The sequence below is a fragment of the Calonectris borealis genome, chromosome W (genome assembly GCF_964195595.1).
Source record: "Calonectris borealis chromosome W, bCalBor7.hap1.2, whole genome shotgun sequence".
Classification (NCBI taxonomy): Eukaryota; Metazoa; Chordata; class Aves; order Procellariiformes; family Procellariidae; genus Calonectris; species Calonectris borealis.
The window spans coordinates 29,641,023-29,663,553 of NC_134351.1; the positions used below are offsets into that span (position 1 = coordinate 29,641,023).

At 44.2% G+C, this 22,531-nt stretch overlaps 1 protein-coding gene across 1 annotated transcript in view; it reads right to left on the reverse strand.

Moving 5' to 3' along the window:
* The window catches only part of LOC142075098 (proprotein convertase subtilisin/kexin type 5-like), a 307,009-nt gene that overhangs the window by 98,383 nt on the left and 186,095 nt on the right, over positions 1–22,531 (reverse strand). Inside the window, exon 8 of the mRNA XM_075136116.1 lies at positions 43–255. Coding sequence (XP_074992217.1) covers positions 43–255 — 213 coding nt within the window. The remainder of the gene's footprint in view (positions 1–42; positions 256–22,531) is intronic.

The following is a 22,531-nucleotide window of genomic DNA, read 5'->3' on the forward strand; positions in this document are numbered from 1 at the left end:
AATACAAACCCAACTACACAGAAATAATAAAAAAACCCATACTATTTTCTTGTCGTAGGATTCCCCGCTGCTGTATGTTGTAGCTAGCGTGGATGCACATTCTTCCAGATACCATGGCTTCTTCCCACTTTCAGCTGTGCTGCTTATGGAAATAGTGTAGATGCTATTGGTGTAGCCATCACAGGAGCAATGGTCTCGACTCCTTCCACCATTTCCAGATGCCCAAACAAAGACTGAACCTAAACCTCTTCGTCCCTGTTTGAAAATGATACGAAAGATTTAATTAACAGTTGTTCTTATTCCCCTAACCTGAGTAAATAAATAGCTCTTCCCCCCCAAAAGACATTTGATGAGACAGAGACAATAAAACAAAAGAGCTCACTGAGAAGGATCTGAAATAAAAACGGATCTAGTAAAGTTCAGAGTTCAGAGTCTGACATCAAAAAAATCAGAAAATAAGTGGGATGAACACAGCTTTAGAAACAACTTTTATGCAGCTTCTCCTTGTTGCTCAGCATCTATGCTGTCCAGCCTTACCAAGAAAGAGGTGCTAGAGACTCAGAGCAGGAATTAAAACATCATACTGGATTGAAAGAGGAAAAGAAGTAGCATACTTGCAACTAAAACCCTTTGTAATGCATGGTACCTTTTGTTTATTAGGGGGATCTTAGTCATTTCTTCTTGGATTGCCTGGTGGTACTAGGTATTGTTTGGGCAGCATTATATACCGTGAACCACAGTGTCATGGTTTCACAGAAATTATAAATCACAGAATCACAGAATATCTGAGGTGGGATGGGACCTCTGGAGGTCATGTAGTCCATCTTGTTATTTATAAATGCTAAATGCACAACACAATATATAAGCAAAAATGGAAAAAAAGAAAAAGTTCCTTATAAATCTATTATCATTAAGCACTAAAGTGTCAATTCAGCAAGATATTTTAAATATATGAATAGCTGGGCAAGTTACTTAAGCATATTCATAATTTCAAATGAGGACTTACAATATGTAACCTTGCCTTGATATTTTCTTAATACACCAAAGTTAAGTAGTGTCCAAATGAATCAAAACATATTTTTGGTGGTGCTAGTACTCTTAAATAGGCATTGATATAAAAACTGAAGCTGATCAGCAACCTATATTACTGATATATGGGAATTGGGAATTGCTGATATTTGGGAATTGTAACTGGGGTTTTCTTAATTTATATTTACACATTTCATGCAAATGAATTAAATTCAGATTCATGCAACTGCATAGTCTGCATTAATTATCAACACTCACTATCTGGAAGCACTCTACCGTTTAGACGGAAAGATTCACCAAAGGGCTAACCTTGATTATGCCAAATTACATCACCTTTTCTTATATGACATTCTCTCATAGCAATGGAACATCCCCCTAAGTAACAATTAAGCTAACAGTCTCATTTATACCTCATTTGTTTGCAGCCTATATGTAATACCTACCTAGTCTCTGTAAGTGGTAGACCCACTCCTGTAAGTGTTAAGTTAATGTCATAAGGCATAAAACATCACTTTCTGTGCATGAATTAATTGCTTGGACATGTGGGGAGTTTGTTTGGTTCTAAACAGAGTGTGTTTGTGTACCACAAATGACATAAAGACAAATGTTGGACATCTAGCTGGTCAACCTTAAACAATTAGCAATTCAAAGACAAATTTAATCCAGATACACAGAGGGGTTTTATTAGTGCATGTTGTGCTGAGCATAGCAGAACCTACATCAATATAAGACAAAAAAACCTCACAGTTCCCAGTCCAAGATTGAATTCTCAAACACTGATGAATTTCATTTTGTGAGTTTCATAAAAGTATAGTACCTGGAGAGACTCTTCTCTCCAGCAAAATAAGTTAAATATCAAATTCTCCTGGCTAGTGTTTACATAAGGTTTTGTCTCTAAAATACAACTTCTCATTAAAAAAAAAACATTTCAAGCAGAGAAAAAAAATCCCAGTGTGCCGAGTTAAATGTATTATGAAATCCACATTCTCCAGACAAGATCAGGCTAAACATCCAGGAAGTGTAACTATTTCAACTTCTTTTTCTTCCTTTGGTTGTTCTTAGCTACTATGCTGATAAAATGATACAAAATAATAAACTTTTTTTGTTGTTTTAAAAGACAGGCTTTATGAAGTGTTTTATTCATATCTTGCAGCTCTCCTTCCCCACATTATGAACTCTTGCCAAATCAAAATCCCCTTTTGGATTGGGGTTCTTGTTCTGCACAAAATGTAGTCCTCCTGAATACATGCCCCTGGATGTTAGAAATTCTGCAATGCAGTATTTAAAAATAGTAAACACCAATGTACATAGTAATAATAATGACAGGTCTTTAAAAATAACTAGCAGTTATTTGCACCCAAATTAACCTTTACATGCTAAGTTTTTTTGTAAACAATTGATAAAAATATTTCTTCAAAATTAATGTCTTCTGCAAATATATAAAGTACCATCATCTCTGTTGTTTCAATAAAAAATAAGTACCAGGTGCACCGACTAAAGGAAAAAAATATTCTCTAATACATACAAAGAAAGAATTCCAGTTTCTCTAACACATTGCAATGCAGCACATTTACGAACTCAGCATTTCACAGAAAACAACAGCACTTCAGTCTAGAAAATGTGCTAAAGATCTTGTTCCTAAAAGCTATTTGGCAAAGAAAAATGCAGCCTTGTAAAAAAATTAAATAAGACCCCAAGGGTTACATTTTGAAAGAAAAAAAATGTTTACACCAACAACTAAAACTTGTTATCAACCTAGTCAGAGTCCAATTGGGTAGCACATTTCTTGGGAAAAAGCTATTGTGCTCAAAATACAGCTGAAGACCTTAAATGAAAAGTGTCTGGACTCAGGTCATTGGCAGAAAAGCCCCAGTGCTGAAACTGCACCTGTAAAAGCATGGCACAAGAGGCCTGGGACATTCCCACTTTTTTCTGCTAGTACCACCTTTTCCTTGGTCAGCAAGTTGCAAGGGGGATAAGTGAAATGAAAGGACTTTTTTTTTCCCAGTGCAAGAGCATGGAAGGGTTAGTCTGCAAAAACCAGAGTCAGGATGAAAATTTTGGTAACATCATCTGCAGAATTTCCTAACGCTATTAAAAGAACATCCTCCACTCCAAGTGCATGTGTTTGTGTTTGTGTGTGCGTGTGTGCACACAACTTTATCAGTGAATTCCTTACTGGTACTGGCAGGTACCATTATAAGGCAGAGGTCTTCACACATCGGTCTAAGGAAAATCAGCAGCCCACATATTTGCAAGTTGATTCTAACACACTTCTACTTAATAAAAACAGTTTCGATCTACCAGGTTGTACTGGGTTTACGTGGCAAGGTTTTGGTGGGGGGGCTACAGGGGTGGCTTCTGTGAGAAGATGCCAGAAGCTTCCCCCATGTCCGATAGAGCCAGTGCCAGCTGGCTCCAAGATGGACCCACCACTGCCCAAAGCTGAGCCAATCAGCAACAGTGGTAGCGCCTCTGTGATAACATATTAAAGAAGGAGTAAAAACTGCTGCGCAACAGCAGCTGGGAGAGAGGAGTGAGAATATGTGAGAGAAACAACTCTGCAGACACCAAGGTCAGTGAAGAAGGAGGGGGAGGAGGTGCTCCAGGCGCCGGAGCAGAGATTCCCCTGCAGCCCATGGTGAAGACCATGGTGACACACAGGTTGTCCCCTTGCAGCCCATGGAGGTCCATGGTGGAGCAGATATGCACCCTGCAGCCCGTGGAGGACCCCAAGCCAGAGCAGGTGGATGCGCCCTGAAGGAAGCTGTGACCCCATGGGAAGCCCGTGCTGGAGCAGGTTCCTGGCAAGAACTGTGGCCCATGGAGAGGAACCCACACAGGAGCAAGTTTTCTGGCAGGATCTGTGGCCCCACGGGGGACCCACACTGGAGCAGTCTGTTCCTGAAGGTCTGCACCCTGTTATGGTGGAGCATTCCTCCCCCCTTCTTTTCCTCTGGGCTATGATACGATCTCAGAACCTTCTGTTAAGCTTTAGCCGTTGTGTATGAGTGGGGCGGTTAAGCGTCCCTTTGCAGTACCAAGCACTCTTGCATGGCTAAGGTGGGGAACAACACTGATTGTACCAGGGATACCGGCTACGTGATCAAGGTAGGGAACAGAAACAAGAGATAATTCGTCATCTCTGACGGCTCTGAAGCATTCCCTACCTGGATCATAGCTCAAGTGGAACAATACCATTTTTACTGTGAAACAATATCATAATTACTACCCTGGACCACCTCAGATAGTAGCCAAAAATGGAAATTTACTGATGACTAAAGCCAATCATCTTGCAAACCTATAAACAGCGGTACCAAGTGAGACCCTTTGAGCTCTCCTGGACCCCAGCGGGCTGCATCCAGAATCTCCCTCTGAGTGGGACGCCTCTCAGAGTCCGCAAACTCGAATTTGCAATACTCGGAGGATCACCAAGACTTGGGCTGAAACACTCCTCGGGGCTCAACTCTTCACCCGTTGGGAAATGCCAAAGCATTTAACGTGAGTATTTCATGGGACTCGAGGGGAATTTTTAACAGGTATACCTTTATAAATTAGCTAATCCTAGGCCTTTCATTTAGCTATGGTACCATATTCATATGCATATATATACGTATTGATTGATCTAGATCTTTTTGTGTGCTTATCCGTACAGTTACTAACAAGTATAATCTGTAGTTAAGTTGTTTTAGTATTTGTAGTAACTTGACTAATTCTTTGTATAGCTGTCAAATTGATTAATGTTTAAGTATTGTTGGACTCTAAGTTGCTGCTAAACACCCCCAACCCTTTAGTCATAAACCGTTGCCCAGGTCTGAGACTAAGGGTAGATCCAGCCGCACCTAGGCTCCTCTCCGAGAAGGAGTTTAGAAAGCAAGGGGGTCTACTCTGAACCTCATGACCCAATGGTAGGGCCTTCCTATCCCCTTTTTGTATTAGACACAAACCGTTGTCCAAGTCTGAGACTAAGATTGGGTCCAGTCGGATCTTCTCTGAACCTCGTGACTCAACGGGAGGGTCCCCCTTACCCTTTTATCCTCAATCTCTGTACAAATCACTCCAACACAATTCTGATACGATTTTTCCCTGTGTATACTTAATCCATGTAATAAGTAATAGAGGGAACCTTGCCATCAAATTCTGTTAAGTCACGTTTCTATAAATTTCTATTAAAATCACCCTTTGCCAATACCTTTGCCAGTGATTTTTTACGCGGCCTTAAACCACTCATTCGTGACACCTGTGGAAAGGACCCATGCTAGAGCAGTTCTTGAAGAAATTCAGCCTGTGGGAAGGACCCAGGTAGGATAAGTTCATGAAGGACTGTCTCCTGTGGGAGGGACCCCATGCTGGAGCAGGGGAAGAGCGTGAGGAGGAAGGAGCGGCTGAGAACGCGTAATGAACTGACCGCAACCCCTGTTCCCCATCCCCCTGTGCCACCCGAGGGGAGGAAGTAGAAGAGCCAGGAATGAAGCTGAGCCCTGGAAGAAGGGAGGGGTGGGGGAAAGGTGTTTTTAGTTTTGTTCTTATTTCTCACTATCCTACTCTGTTACAATTAATTGGCAATAAATTAAATTAATCTTCCCCAAATTGAGTCTGTTTTGCCTGTGACAGTAATTTCTGAGTGATTTCCCTGTCCTAATCTCGACCCATGAGCTTTTCTATCATATTTTCTCCCCCTGTCCTGCTGAGGTGGGGGAGTGATAGAGCAGCTTGGTGGGCATCCAAGGTCAACCCACCACATAAGTATAGGGTTGAGTCAGTGGAGCAAGATTTAATCACACTATTTTACAAAGTTTAAACTGGCCTTTCATTTGGTGCTTTACAAGTCAAGCAGCCTTAATCCAGCCTGTGAACCCTGAAGTTTTCCTGCCCATTTTGTGGGACAGGAATTGAATTCCCCAATAACCCTCTCTGTCTACTGGGTGAGTTTTGCTGTCTCTGTGGAAGTTATCAAATTTGCCAAGAGATGGGAGAGTAAATGTGAAGGAGCAGGAAACACAGAGGACAGAACCATTGACCTGGAGAAATTAGAGGAACAGGAGCTGCAGTCAGAGAGACATAATTTGACACCAATATGCTAGAAATCCCACACCCAGGAGCAGAAAACATCATGCAAATATAAAAAGGAGAGAGAGGGAGGGACAACCTAGGCACACCTAGGATCTGAATGTTTGATTTCCTATGGTCTCCTTAATATTGTTGTAAAATTACTTTATGCTTCCAAGAACAAAAACTACTGATGGGAAGTGAGAATGATCATGATGGGGAAGCTGGAAAAGGCAGCCCATGAGATGACTTCTTCCTTAAAAACTAATTCGTAAAATGGAAATGTTCATAACTGAAGTTGTAGAGCAGGGTTCAGTATTCTGGAGACCTAAAAAATTTATTATGTGGGCATGATTTTAAGCCAAGCACCAAGGATCACAACATCCTGCAAGATGCATATACAAGAGGCAGCATTGCCTTGCTTCCAGCTTCCACTCATTTCTGTACTCCATGGGAGCTGGACGCCACTGCCTCACATAGAGGCAAGATGATGCCAATCTGCTGACTGGCAGCATTTTGCTTTTTAGAAGCAGCATCTCCTAGCTCCTGCTGAGTTCTACTAGCACACTTAACCTCTAATTTGGGAATGAAAAATACAGTCTGGAACACCACCCTTAAAAGCCTGGTGACTCTTCTGTAGACAGTACAACGCTCTCGCTTTAAAACAGGCATCTCTCCAAAAGACATAATGGTAAGCTGAGAGTCCCAGGCAGCAATTTTGAAGTGTTATCAGAAGAAAACAGGCTCAAAGATTTTTTTTTTATTAAAATAGTCTCTTCTGTGGGTATCAAAAGCAAAAGCTCATTAACAAAAGGAGAAATTTCTGAGGCCATGAATTCTGTCATGGTCTCAGAAAAATGCATCAATTCATTAAAACTGTGTGACTAAAGGATCTATACAAAGAAATGAACGATAAGCCTAACAGGTGTGTGTGTGTGTATATATATAAAATGTAAAGATGCATGTTTCAGAGAATGTCTACAAATTAAGTCCTGTGTTTTTATATTGGCATTCTCATTTTTACTATTAGGAAAACTATGAAGTCAAGAAAGAATTTCCTAGTGCTGGAACTAACATATGCACAATACATATACAATGTACAAACTCTATTACTACTTATAAAACACAATTATTATCTTACATTATTGAAAAGGCAAGTTGTTGCTATGTCGTGGTTTAACCCGGCAGGCAGCCAAACACCACACAGCCGCTCGCTCACTCCCCCTCCCCCAGTGGGACGGGGAGAGAATCGGAAGGGTAAGAGTGAGAAAAACTCATGGGTTGAGATAAAGACAGTTTAATAGAACAGAAAAGAAAGGGATAATAATAATAATAATGATAGAATAAACAAAATGAGTGATGCACAATGCAATTGCTCACCACCCGCGCTGACCGATAACCAAGTAGCGATTGCTACTTCCTGGATCACGCCTACCATTCATACACTGAGCATGACGTCACATGGTATGGAATACCCCATTAGCCAGCTGGGCCATCTGTCCTGGCTATGCTCCCTCCCAGCCTCTTGTGCACTTGGCAGAGCATGGAAGCTGAAAGTCCTTGACTAGCAGGGTACTTAGCAACAACTGAAAACATCACTGTGTTATCAACATTCTTCTCATACTAAATCCAAAACACAGCACTAGGAAGAAATTTAACTCTATCCCAGCCAAAACCAGGACATGGTAATACAATTTTTTGGCTATTTCTGAAACAACTTATTTATTAAGAAAAAGAATGACAAAATAATTAATCATCTCAAAAAGAAGGAAACGTATTCTATTGTTGTAGCATGTGATACCTTCAAAATGTTGAAGTGTGAAAATATTTTATGTGCACTTAAAAAAAATGTATTGAGCACCTACAAACAAAAATGCATTAACACAATAATTATTGGGATATATCAGTGGAACATTTCAACATGCATCCTTGCATATAGTGTATTTATTTTATTCTTCACTAGAACAGCTTAAACAGCTCCAAGATACTCCCCACAGAGCTATAATTAGTGCTTAAAGTTCAACCTAAAGAAGCTGGATCTGTAAGCAGGGTGAATATGAATATGTGCAGGGCATAGGGAAACAGTACTACCCCTCCATAGAGAAGTCCATGCCCCATTCTGGTATCCACACTTGAAAAAATGATGCTGGGAAACAAAGTGTTTCAGGAAAGAACTACAGGAAGAACTGTGGTTTGGTAATTCTGACTAACAGAAAGAGAGTGAATATAGAAAACATTATTATTCAAGGTTTTATAACAGATTTTGGAGGACAGAGTAAGAGACATCAAAGTTAATGGAAACAGGTTAAAATGCAACATGTACTTACTGAATTTAGACTGAGATAAATCTGTTAAGTTCTTCTCTGATGACTTAATTTATACCGAGAAATGCATTCGATACAGTCTTTCTGGTTTCTGTAAAACATTTACTGATCCCTCAAAGAAATCGGTAATAAAACAGAAGGAGATGAAGATTAATATAACAACAAGATGGAGGTGAAAATGACTGCACTAGAGATGATGTGGGCTGTGCTGAAGAACCACTGGGCTTGAGCAAGTTATGAGTAGAGCATTTTAAGGATGAGCCATGGAAACAGAGTTATTATGTGATTTCAACATAAAAAGCAAGGACATGCTAATGATGAATTTACTAATTCAAGAACATAATTCAGGCTGGCAGGTGTGGAGAGAAGCACCACTAAGATGAGTAAGGAGATGAAGAGTCAAGTTTTTAAGAAGTGACTAATGAGCGTGGCTTGTTTAGCAAAGCAAAATGAAGGCTGAGAGGGGATGGTTTTGTGTTCTATAAATATGTCACAAGCAAAAAGGGAGGAGGAAAGCTATTTAAGCTAAATCACAAATGGACAGAAACTGCACATGAGTAAATCTGGCTATAAGTTAGAAGAAAGTCTCTAATCAATAGATTAGTGATGGCTATGAAACAGTCTCCCAACAGAAACAGAGGCGGGGGGAAATTTAAACTAGTTCTAAAACAGAAATTGCTAAATGTATTTCCAGGACATGATACCTGTGTTAGAAGAGAACTGTACTGGATGACTTACAAGGTAATTTCCTATCTTATGGTCCTATGTTCCAATTTAATTTATCCAAGAGAGCACTTGGCCAAAATCTGTATTTACTTACATGTGGAGATTTCTAACACCATAAGATTCACCATAAATTTAGCAGAAAAGGAATTTCACAATGAAAAGGAAACTAACAAATTCAGATGAGCAATAAGGTATTTATTTTTAATAATGAAGGTAGTTAACAACTTGCACAGTTGTGCTGGTTTTGGCTGGTATAGAGTTAATTTTTTTTCGTAGTAGCTAGTATGGGGCTATGTTTTGGATTTGTGCTGAAAACAGTGTTGATAATATAGAGATGTTTTCATTGTGGCTGAGATGTGCTTACACAGAGTCAAGGCCTTCTCAGCTTCTCATGCTGTACGGACTGAGAAGGCTGGAGATACACAAGAAGCTGGGAGGGGGTACAGCCAGGACAACTGACTGAAACTGGCCAATGGGATATTCCATACCATATGACGTCATGCTCAGTATATAAACTAGGGGAAAGCTAGCCGGGGGGCCGCTGCTCAGGGACTGGCTGGGCATCGGTCCGCGGGTGGTTTTTTGTTTTTTTATTTCATTTGCATCACTTGTCTTTCTTGGGTTTTATTTCTCTCTTTTTTTGTTATCTTTCTTTTCATTACTTCTTCTTCTTATTATTATTATTATTATTATATTTTATTTCAATTATTAAACTGTTCTTATCTCAACCCATAAGTGTTCTCATTTTTACTCTTGCGATTCTCTCCCCCATCCCACTGCCCTGTGGGGGTGGTTGCAGCAGTGGAAGCAGAACAACTGGCAGCGCAGAGGTAAACCCATCTGGGCTGCCGCATTGTGGCAAGATATTGCTGCCCGGGTAGAGAACCTGACTGTAAAAGTACGTCACGTGGATGCTCACGTACCCAAGAGTCGGGCCACTGAAGAACATCAAAACAACCATCAGGTGGACCAGGATGCTAAGATTGAAGTTGGCTCAGGTGGATCTGGACTGGCAACATAAGGGTGAATTATTTATAGCTTGGTGGGCCCATGACACCTCAGGCCATCAAGGAAGAGATGCAACATATAGATGGGCTCGTGATCGAGGGGTGGACTTGACCATGGACACTATTGCACAGGTTATCCATGAATGTGAAACATGCGCTGCAATCAAGCAAGCCAAGCGAGTAAAGCCTCTTTGGTATGGAGGACGATGGTTGAAATATAAATATGGGGAGGCCTGGCAGATTGATTATATCACACTCCCACAAACCCGCCAAGGCAAGCGCTATGTGCTCACCATGGTGGAAGCAACCACCGGATGGCTGGAAACATGTCCCGTGCCCCATGCCACCACTCGGAACATTATCCTGGGCCTTGAAAAGCAAGTCCTATGGCGACATGGCACCCCAGAAAGAATTGAGTCAGACAACGGGACTCATTTCCGAAACACCCTCATAGACACCTGGGCCAAAGAGCATGGCATTGAGTGGGTATATCACATCCCCTACCATGCACCAGCCTCCGGGAAAATCGAACGATACAACGGGCTGCTAAAGACAACACTGAGAGCAATGGGTGGTGGGACATTCAAGCATTGGGATACACATTTAGCAAAAGCCACCTGGTTAGTCAACACCAGGGGATCTGTCACTCGAGCTGGCCCTGCCCAATCCAAACCCTTACGTACTGTAGATGGAGATAAAGTCCCTGTTGTGCACATAAGAAATATGCTGGGGAAGACAGTCTGGGTTACTCCTGCCTCTGGCAAGGGAAAACCCATTCGTGGGATTGCTTTTGCTCAAGGACCTGGGTGCCCTTGGTGGGTAATGCGAAAGGATGGGGAAGTCCGGTGTGTACCTCAAGGGGATTTGATTTTGGGTGAAAATATCCAATGAATTTAATTGTTTAATGTTACTTGCTATATAATACTGTATGTGATCACTTCTATGGTTGCTGTATGTCATATCGACGGTATTGCAGTAAGAATCACCCAGATTAATGAAGAACGAACTTTGATGAAAACCGAGCAAAGTGCAACGATGATAGAACCGGACGGGCGCAGCGATAATGGAACCAGAACTGGCTTTAGCATGCAACAATTCAACACCACACACTGTCTCTCCTGCCCTAAAAGTCTGTCGTGACAGATGGAGCCCAAAGTCATGGACTAAATGAACTCAGTGGACATTTGTGGATATTTTAAAAGACATTTTACAGGGGTGGTCCATAGATTAAGGGAATGATATCTGTGTATTATATCAAAGGATGGGGAGCGGGGTGGTGGTTAATTAGGTTGTATTGGATAGTGTGGTATCTGAGCGTGACGTAAATGGTATGGAATAAGGGGTGGAGAATGTGCTGGTTTTGGCTGGGATAGAGTTAATTTTGTTCGTAGTAGCTAGTATGGGGCTATGTTTTGGATTTGTGCTGAAAACAGTGTTGATAATATAGAGATGTTTTCATTGTGGCTGAGACGTGCTTACACAGAGTCAAAGCCTTCTCAGCTTTTTATGCTATACCGACTGAGAAGGCTGGAGATACACAAGAAGCTCTGAGGGGGTACAGCCAGGACAACTGACTGAAACTGGCCAATGGGATATTCCATACCATATGACGTCATGCTCAGTATATAAACTAGGGGAAAGCTAGCCGGGGGGCCGCTGCTCAGGGACTGGCTGGGCATCGGTCCGCGGGTGGTGAGCAATTGTTTTTGTTTTATTATTTTTCATTTGCATCACTTGTCTTTCTTGGGTTTTATTTCTCTCTTTTTTTGTTATCTTTCTTTTCATTACTTATTATTATTATTGTTATTGTTATTATTATTATTAGATTATTTTATTTCAATTATTAAACTGTTCTTTTCTCAACCCATAAGTGTTCTCATTTTTACTCTTGTGATTCTCTCTCCCATCCCACTGAGGGGGAGTGAGCGAGTGGCTGTGTGGTGTTTAGCTGCCTGCCAGGTTAAACCACAGCAGTCTTTTGTGGCGCCCAACGTGGGGCTCGAAGGGTTGAGATAATGACACATCTGACCTGAGCGTGTTAAAACAAATTTGTGATAAGCATTCATTATATTAGTTCAGTAGTCGCTGGTGACAATGTTGATTCATTTGCTCTCAGAGTTCTTGTGCTTGTTCTCAGAGTTGTGTTATGTAACACTGTACTTGCCGTATGCACTCTCTGTGGTGCTGTTTATCACATCTGGGAGTTGGATTAAAGTTACCGCTTTGCTGTACTGTGTAACGCTGCCTTATGGTATGATAAAAGTATTGGTCAGGAGATTGTACTCAGCACTGCCGTCATCCCCGTACTTCGGGAGCTATCTTTTGGAAACTATTAATAATGACACTTTTTACCTCTTCTCCTCAGAGAGCCAATCTACGAGGGATACACCTTCCTACACCTTCCCCTTCTCCTCCAGGCTGATTACAACAGCTCTTGAGAATTTTGAATATCCTTGGGATGTTCAAAACAGCATGTTCCTATCGCTATGTCTCCTGAATGTGTTTCAGGCCTTGTTTAAGGTTAAACAACTATTTAAGAATACCACCCAGAGATCTGCCCCAAGGCTGGATAGTTATAAGTGGCAGGGTGTGTGGGATAGTATGGGCAAGTACCTAGGACAGTGGTCACCTCCAATGTTTTGGAACGTCACCCCTGAACAAGTGCAGAATCCTGAAAAATTAGTAGAATATTTGGAAAAAGAATGCTGTCACCCTAGGAATTCCAGAGAGACCCAGATTACTGCAACGTGCTGGGGCCTGGCCCATGCCTACCGAGCCCTGTTCAACACTATTCAGAACCCTCAAGGGGAAGAGGAGGTCTCTGGATCTGACGACAAAGCGACAGGCACTGCGGCTACTCCAACCCCAGCGACAGGCACTGCGGCTACTCCAACCGCACGACGGGCGCTGCGCCTACTCCAACCCCCGCGACGGGCACTGCGGCTACTCCAACCCCCATGACAGGTACTACAGCTGAACAAGAGGACCAACCCGTGCTGGTATCAGTCGCCCCTATACACAAGAAGAAATCTTGGAAGCGGAAGTCATCTCATTTAGAAAGGGATGATGAAGCTTCTCCTAAGAGGGAGCAGGAGGAAGAAGCATACTGTCCCACCAGTGAGAAGGCAGACAACTCGAAAGCAGGGCCATCACGAGAATGGGAGGAGGAAGAGGAATAACCACCCACTCTCCCCCAAGGAAGAACACAGTGGGCGGGTTCCTCCTCTTCCTCAGAGGGAGAGGAAGAACTCTTAAATGAGACAGTAACCAACCGATCTCTATCCCTGAGTGAGCTGCGAGATATACGAAAAGATTTCAGCCGTCGTCCAGGCGAGCACATTGTCACCTGGCTGCTCCGATGCTGGGATAATGGGGCCAGTAGCCTGGAATTAGAGGGGAAGGAAGCCAAGCAGCTGGGAACCCTTTCTAGGGAAGGGGGCATTGACAAAGCAATTGGAAAAGGGGCACAGGCCCTCAGCCTCTGGAGGCGACTGCTGTCAGACGTGAAGGAAAGGTATCCCTTCAAGGAAGATGTTATATGTCACCTAGGCAAGTGGACCACCATGGAGAGAGGTATCCAGTACCTGAGGGAATTAGCCGTGCTGGAGGTGATTTATGATGACCTGAAAAACGAGCAGTTATCCAAAGACCCAGATGAAGTCAAATGCACCCGACCCATGTGGCGGAAGTTTGTACGGAGCGCACCAGCGTCACATGCAAACTCATTGGCAATAATGACCTGGAGAGATGGAGAGGAACAAACAGTGGATGAATTGGCTGGCCATCTCCGGCAATATGAAGAAAGACTCTCTTCCTCCCTTGTTTCGGCTGTGGAGACACTGGCCCAGCAACTCAAAGAGGACAGATCCTATTCCCCACCTGTATGGACCAGTATCTCAGCTATCAGGAGTCAGTGTTTTTCTGCTCAAGAGAGAAGATATAGAAAGTACACACCACGGGGCACCCTGTGGTTTTCCCTGCGTGACCACGGAGAGGACATGAGGAAGTGGGATGGAAAATCTACCTTGACCCTAGAGACACGGGTATGTGAGTTGCAAGAAAAAACCACCACAAAAGGGGGTTCTAGGAAAACTACTGCTCCAGTCTCCAGGGAGCAGATCCCCAGACAGAGTAGAAGGGCTCACTTTACTTCTGATCTTAATAAAGGGACTTCTGATTTGCATCTACAAGAAGTGAGTAATGAATACTATGACCAGGACTAGAGGGGCCCTGCCTCCAGCCAGGTGGAGGAAAGGGACAACCGGGTTTACTGGACTGTGTGGATTCGATGGCCTGGCACATCAGACCCACAGGAGTATAAGGCTCTCGTAGACACCGGTGAACAGCGTACCCTAATGCCATCAAGCTATAAAGGGGCAGAACCCATTTGTATTTCTGGAGTGACAGGGGGATCCCAAGAGTTAACTGTACTGGAGGCCAAAGTGAGCCTAACCGGGAAGGAGTGGCAGAAGCACCCCATTGTGACTGGCCCAGAGGCTACGTGCATCCTTGGCATAGACTACCTCAGGAGAGGGTATTTCAAGGACCCAAAAGGGTACCGGTGGGCTTTTGGTATAGCTGCCCTGGAGACGGAGGAAATTAAACAGCTGTCCACCTTGCCCGGTCTCTCGGAGGACCCTTCTGTTGTGGGGTTGCTGAGGGTTGAAGAACAGCAGGTACCAATCACCACCACAACGGTGCACCGGCGGCAATATCGCACCAACCGAGACTCCCTGATTCCCATCCATAAGCTGATTTGTCGACTGGAGAGCCAAGGAGTGATCAGCAAGACTCGCTCACCCTTTAACAGTCCCATATGGCCAGTGCGGAAGTCCAATGGAGAGTGGAGGCTAACAGTAGACTACCGTGGCCTGAACGAAGTCACGCCGCCACTGAGTGCTGCCGTGCCGGACATGCTGGAACTCCAATACGAACTGGAGTCAAAGGCAGCCAAGTGGTACGCCACAAATGATATCACTAACGCGTTCTTCTCAATCCCTTTGGCGGCAGAGTGCAGGCCACAGTTTGCTTTCGCTTGGAGGGGCGTCCAGTACACCTGGAATCGACTGCCCCAGGGGTGGAAACACAGCCCTACCATTTGCCATGGACTGATCCACACTGCACTGGAACAGGGTGAGGCTCCGGAACACCTGCAATACATTGATGACATCATCATATGGGGCAGCACAGAAGAAGAAGTTTTTGAGAAAGGGAAGAGAATAGTCCAAATCCTTTTGAAGGCTGGTTTTGCCATAAAACAAAGTAAGGTCAAGGGACCTGCACAGGAGATCCAGTTTTTAGGAATAAAATGGCAAGATGGACGTCATGAGATCCCAATGGATGTGATGAACAAAATAACAGCCAAGTCCCCACCAACTAGTAAAAAGGAAACACAAGCTTTCTTAGGCATTGTGAGCTTTTGGAGAATGCATATTCCAGATTACAGCCTGATTGTAAGCCCTCTCTATTGGCAGCATATGAAGGGGTTCGAGCTGCTTCGGAAGTGGTTGGTACTGAAGCACAGCTCCTCCTGGCACCCCGACTGCCGGTGCTGGGCTGGATGTTCAAAGGGAGGGTCCCCTCTACACATCATGCAACCGATGCTACGTGGAGTAAGTGGGTCGCACTGATCACACAACGGGCCCGAATGGGAAATCCCAGTCGCCCAGGAATCTTGGAAGTGATCACGAACTGGCCAGAAGGCAAGGATTTTGGAATATCCCCAGAGGAGGAGGTGACGCGTGCTGAAGAGGCCCCACTGTATAATAAACTACCAGAAAATGAGAAGCAATATGCCCTGTTCACTGATGGGTCCTGTCATCTTGTGGGGAAGCATCGGAGGTGGAAGGCTGCTGTATGGAGTCCTATACGACAAGTCGCAGAAACTGCTGAAGGAGAAGGTGAATCGAGCCAGTTTGCAGAGGTGAAAGCCATCCAGCTGGCCTTGGATATTGCTGAACGAGAAAAATGGCCAGTACTTTATCTCTATACTGACTCATGGATGGTGGCAAATGCCCTGTGGGGGTGGTTGCAGCAGTGGAAGCAGAACAACTGGCAGCGCAGAGGTAAACCCATCTGGGCTGCCACATTGTGGCAAGATATTGCTGCCCGGGTAGAGAACCTGACTGTAAAAGTACGTCACGTGGATGCTCACGTACCCAAGAGTCGGGCCACTGAAGAACATCAAAACAACCATCAGGTGGACCAGGATGCTAAGATTGAAGTTGGCTCAGGTGGATCTGGACTGGCAACATAAGGGTGAATTATTTATAGCTTGGTGGGCCCATGGCACCTCAGGCCATCAAGGAAGAGATGCAACATATAGATGGGCTCGTGATCGAGGGGTGGACTTGAACATGGACACTATTGCACAGGTTATCCATGAATGTGAAACATGCGCTGCAATCAAGCAAGCCAAGCGAGTAAAGCCTCTTTGGTATGGAGGACGATGGTTGAAATATAAATATGGGGAGGCCTGGCAGATTGATTATATCACACTCCCACAAACCCGCCAAGGCAAGCGCTATGTGCTCACCATGGTGGAAGCAACCACCGGATGGCTGGAAACATGTCCCGTGCCCCATGCCACCACTCGGAACATTATCCTGGGCCTTGAAAAGCAAGTCCTATGGCGACATGGCACCCCAGAAAGAATTGAGTCAGACAACGGGACTCATTTCCGAAACACCCTCATAGACACCTGGGCCAAAGAGCATGGCATTGAGTGGGTATATCACATCCCCTACCATGCACCAGCCTCCGGGAAAATCGAACGATACAACGGGCTGCTAAAGACAACACTGAGAGCAATGGGTGGTGGGACATTCAAGCATTGGGATACACATTTAGCAAAAGCCACCTGGTTAGTCAACACCAGGGGATCTGTCACTCGAGCTGGCCCTGCCCAATCCAAACCCTTACGTACTGTAGATGGAGATAAAGTCCCTGTTGTGCACATAAGAAATATGCTGGGGAAGACAGTCTGGGTTACTCCTGCCTCTGGCAAGGGAAAACCCATTCGTGGGATTGCTTTTGCTCAAGGACCTGGGTGCCCTTGGTGGGTAATGCGAAAGGATGGGGAAGTCCGGTGTGTACCTCAAGGGGATTTGATTTTGGGTGAAAATATCCAATGAATTTAATTGTTTAATGTTACTTGCTATATAATACTGTATGTGATCACTTCTATGGTTGCTGTATGTCATATCGACGGTATTGCAGTAAGAATCACCCAGATTAATGAAGAACGAACTTTGATGAAAACCGAGCAAAGTGCAACGATGATAGAACCGGACGGGCGCAGCGATAATGGAACCAGAACTGGCTTTAGCATGCAACAATTCAACACCACACACTGTCTCTCCTGCCCTAAAAGTCTGTCGTGACAGATGGAGCCCAAAGTCATGGACTAAATGAACTCAGTGGACATTTGTGGATATTTTAAAAGACATTTTACAGGGGTGGTCCATAGATTAAGGGAATGATATCTGTGTATTATATCAAAGGATGGGGAGCGGGGTGGTGGTTAATTAGGTTGTATTGGATAGTGTGGTATCTGAGCGTGACGTAAATGGTATGGAATAAGGGGTGGAGAATGTGCTGGTTTTGGCTGGGATAGAGTTAATTTTGTTCGTAGTAGCTAGTATGGGGCTATGTTTTGGATTTGTGCTGAAAACAGTGTTGATAATATAGAGATGTTTTCATTGTGGCTGAGACGTGCTTACACAGAGTCAAAGCCTTCTCAGCTTTTTATGCTATACCGACTGAGAAGGCTGGAGATACACAAGAAGCTCTGAGGGGGTACAGCCAGGACAACTGACTGAAACTGGCCAATGGGATATTCCATACCATATGACGTCATGCTCAGTATATAAACTAGGGGAAAGCTAGCCGGGGGGCCGCTGCTCAGGGACTGGCTGGGCATCGGTCCGCGGGTGGTGAGCAATTGTTTTTGTTTTATTATTTTTCATTTGCATCTCTTGTCTTTCTTGGGTTTTATTTCTCTCTTTTTTTGTTATCTTTCTTTTCATTACTTATTATTATTATTGTTATTGTTATTATTATTATTAGATTATTTTATTTCAATTATTAAACTGTTCTTTTCTCAACCCATAAGTGTTCTCATTTTTACTCTTGCGATTCTCTCTCCCATCCCACTGAGGGGGAGTGAGCGAGTGGCTGTGTGGTGTTTAGCTGCCTGCCAGGTTAAACTACAACAACAGTTGTGGACAGGTTGTCTCTGGGTATTTCAGTCAAGGCTGGCTCTTCCCAAGAGATGTAAACAGAAAATAATAGATGAATCAAGAAAAGAGGGAGATTGATGCTGTAGTAATTAGATGAAATTTCCTGGTCTGGCTTATGGTGAAGCCTAGGACTAGATAATAATTCTTAGAACTATTAAAATTATTTCAAGCCACTGGTACTGTCTCATGATGTCAGAAGGAAGAATTACAATATTAAAACTCAAACAACCTAACTTTGTTAATTCTGGTACACAGTCAATCCCTACCTGTAATACTGAGCCTCCCAAAGTTTAACTCAATATGCTGAAGTAAATACAGCATTACATATTCAGATATTGCATCATAGAAGATATGCAATATATGTAACAGATAAATGCCAGGACCTATCATCAGGGTACATCAGCATACTGGAAGTCATGTTTTCTGAGTCCTTCCCCCAAGTAGTTTTTGTCAAGAAGTTTTTAGCTAACTAATTAGAACTGTGCATGAACTCTGGTGCATGCATAAGTTATCCGTGTATGATCTGAGATATGCATACACACAGTTATGTGTTCATGCAGTCTCAAACTACAGCTGTACAAGATGAAGATACACAATACACAGTTTTAAAAATCTGGTCTTAACCTCTGCACACCACAATATTTCAGCGTATAAAATGATAGCCATTTTGGAAATTATTTTGGGACATTTGACTGGAAGTCTCTTTACAGTAATTTCTGTCTTTGATTTTTATAGTGCAATTCTCCAGCAAAGCGGAACAGAATAATTTCTTTTATGTAGGTAATTGTGGTGGGTTGACCTTGGCTGGCCACCAGACGCCCACCAAGCTGCTCTATCACTCCCCCACCTCAGCAGGACAGGGGGAGAAAATATGATAGAAAAGCTCATGGGTCGAGATTAGGACAGGGAAATCACTCAGAAATTACTGTCACAGGCAAAACAGACTCAATTTGGGGAAGATTAATTTAATTTATTGCCAATTAATTGTAACAGAGTAGGATAGTGAGAAATAAGAACAAAACTAAAAACACCTTTCCCCCACCCCTCCCTTCTTCCAGGGCTCAGCTTCATTCCTGGCTCTTCTACTTCCTCCCCTCGGGTGGCACAGGGGGATGGGGAACGGGGGTTGCGGTCAGTTCATTACGTGTTGTCTCAGCCGCTCCTTCCTCCTCACGCTCTTCCCCTGCTCCAGCGTGGGGTCCCTCCCACAGGAGACAGTCCTTCACGAACTTCTTCTACCTGGGTCCTTCCCACAGGCTGGGCTGCTCCTGCATGAATTCCTCTCCAAGGGCCACAGTTCGTTCCAGGAGCCTTCTCGTGCGTGGGCTCTCCATGGGCTGCAGCTTCTTTCAGGGCACATCCACCTGCTCTGGCATGGGGTCCTCCACGGGCTGCAGGGTGGATATCTGCTCCACCATGGACCTCCACAGGCTGCAGGAGGACAACCTGCTTCACCATGGTCTTCACCATGGGCTGCAGGGGAAGCTCTGCTCTGGTGCCTGGAGCACCTCCTCTCCCTCCTTCTTCACTGACTTTGGTGTCTTGCAGGGCTGTTTCATTCATATTTTCTCACTCCTCTCTCCCAGCTGCTGTGCAGCATTTTTTACCATTTCTTAAATATGTTATCTCAGAGCCCTACCAATGTCGCTGATTGGCTCAGCTTTGGGCAGCAGCAGGTCTGTTTTGGAGCCAGCTGAAACCGGCTCTGTCTGACATGGGGGCAGCTCCTGATCTCTTCTAACAGAATTCACCCCTGCAGCCCGCCCTCCCAGCTACCAAAACCTTGCCATGTAAACCCAATACAGTAATACATCCTGCTCAGAATGATGCAGAGATATGATGACAGGAGAGGCCAATAACATTTGAAAATAAATTTAAGAGCAATTGATCTGTGGCACAACATAGGCAACAAACCTTTTGCCTTTATACTTTCAATTTACGAACAACCCCTTCTACTTCTGGAGTAGAAGCATATAATAAAACACAATAATGTGAAATCCTTTTATTTTTCCTCTCCTCTCCTCTCCTCTCCTCTCCTCTCCTCTCCTCTCCTCTCCTTTCCTTTCCTTCTCTTGCATTCAGGTTGCAAGCTTGTTTAGTGATTGTAAGAGAGTCTTCTGCTCCTAGCAAACACCTTGAAAATACACTCTGCAGCCAAAGTTGGTGAAATGAGAGAGATGAGAAGGAGCAATGATGATGGGAGGGAAGGCACCAAGCTGAGTTCTCACAAGAGGTTCAGCCACACAACATATCATTAATGTCCATCAAACATTTTGGCTTGTGTCCAGCTTGCTAAACAGAATAGTGTTGTGGCAATAAGATGAAGGCCCCTGCACTGATGCAGTCAGAAAGCCAAAAATTCCCATGTAAATTTCACTGCCTGTCCACCTTCCTACATTATATTAAGGATGACCTGCCCTGCCACTGGTTTGGACTACCTTATGGATACTGCAAAACAAATAAGAGAAAGCATATAGTTGGTGACACATTGTGAGAGGTGAAATAACTCCCGCTCAAAACCCTGCTATGTAAAACATCAATGGGGTTACAATTCTCCAGAAACTTGACTGTTACATCTTTGTCAAACAGCAGTAAAAGAAAAAGTCAGAATATCTGAAATATATTACTACCCAAATGATGTTGAGACTGATCCCCAGAATAATAGGCTGCTTTGTATGAATAGAAATGAACTGGTTTCAAATCTGTATCACAGAGCCATGTTTCAGAGAGCATGAGTATCTAAAATGGTGTGGTGGGTTGACCTTAGCTGGATGCCAGGTGCCCACCAAGCTGCTCTATCACTCCCCCTCCTCAACTGGACAGGGGAAAAAAATATGATGAAAGGCTCGTGGGTCAAGATAAGGACAAGGAGATCACTCACCAATTACCATCATGGGCAAAGCAGACTTGACTCGGCGAAATTAATTTAATTTATTGCTAATCAAAAGTCAGAGTAGGATAATGAGGAATAAAAACAAATCTAAAAACACCTTCCCCCCACCTCTCCCTTCTTCCAGGGCTCAACTTCACTCCTGATTTTCTCTGCCTCCTCCCCCTGAGCATCGCTGGGGGACAGGAAATGGGGCTTGCGGTCAGTTCATTATGCTTCTTCCTCCTCATGTTCTTCCCCTGCTCCAGCATGGGGTCCCACCCACGGGAGACAGTCCTCCACGAACTTCTCCTACCGGGGTCCTTCCCACAGGCTGCAGTTCTTCAAGAACTGCTCCAGCATGGGTCCTTTCCATGGGGTGCAGACCTGCAGGAACAGACTGCTCCAGCATGGGTCCCCCACGGGGTCACAAGTCCTGCCAGCTAACCTGCTCCAGCGTGGGCTCCTCTCCACAGGGCCACAGGTCCTGCCAGGAGCCTGCTCCAGCACGGGCTCTCCACAGGGTCAGAGCCTCTTTCAGGCGCATCCACCTGCTCCGGCCTGGGGTCCTTCACAAGCTGCAGAGTGGATATCTGCTCCACTGTGGACCTCCATGGGCTGCAAGGGGACAACCTGCGTGTCACCATGGTCTTCACCACAGGCTGCAGGGGAATCTCTGCTCCAGTGCCTGGAGCACCCCCTCCCCCTCCTTCTTCCCTGACCTTGGTGTCTGCAGAGTTGTTTCTCTCACATATTCTCACTCCACTTTCTCACAGCTGCTGTTGTGCATCGTTTTTTCCCCTTCTTAAATATGTTATCACAGAGGTGCCATCAGTGTTACTGATTGGCTCGGCCTTGGCCAGCGGCGGGTCCGTCTTGGAGCCAGCTGGCACTGGCTCTATCGGACATGGGGGAAGCTTCTGGCATCTTCTCACAGAAGCCACCCCTGTAGCTCCCCCCCCCCCAAAACCTTGCTACGTAAACCCAATACAAATGGTTATAGCATGTAAAATGTGAGGCAGTCATCTTAAAATCTAATGGTGCCTTGGTTTTATCTTTTTGTATCAAGGAAAGGCTTTTGTGTTCTTCCTTTTGTCCCAGATTCAGCCAAGTTTTATTACACATTTTGGTCACAATCATATGTTGCAATGCTAAGCCTATTTATTCTTGAACACAGGGTGCCATGTGACGTCATATATCCAATCTTATCTTGAATATGTTACTTTTGGACATACTGCCCTTTGTTTGATTTTTTCAGGCAAGTTCTGTGTGATTATAATGGAATTG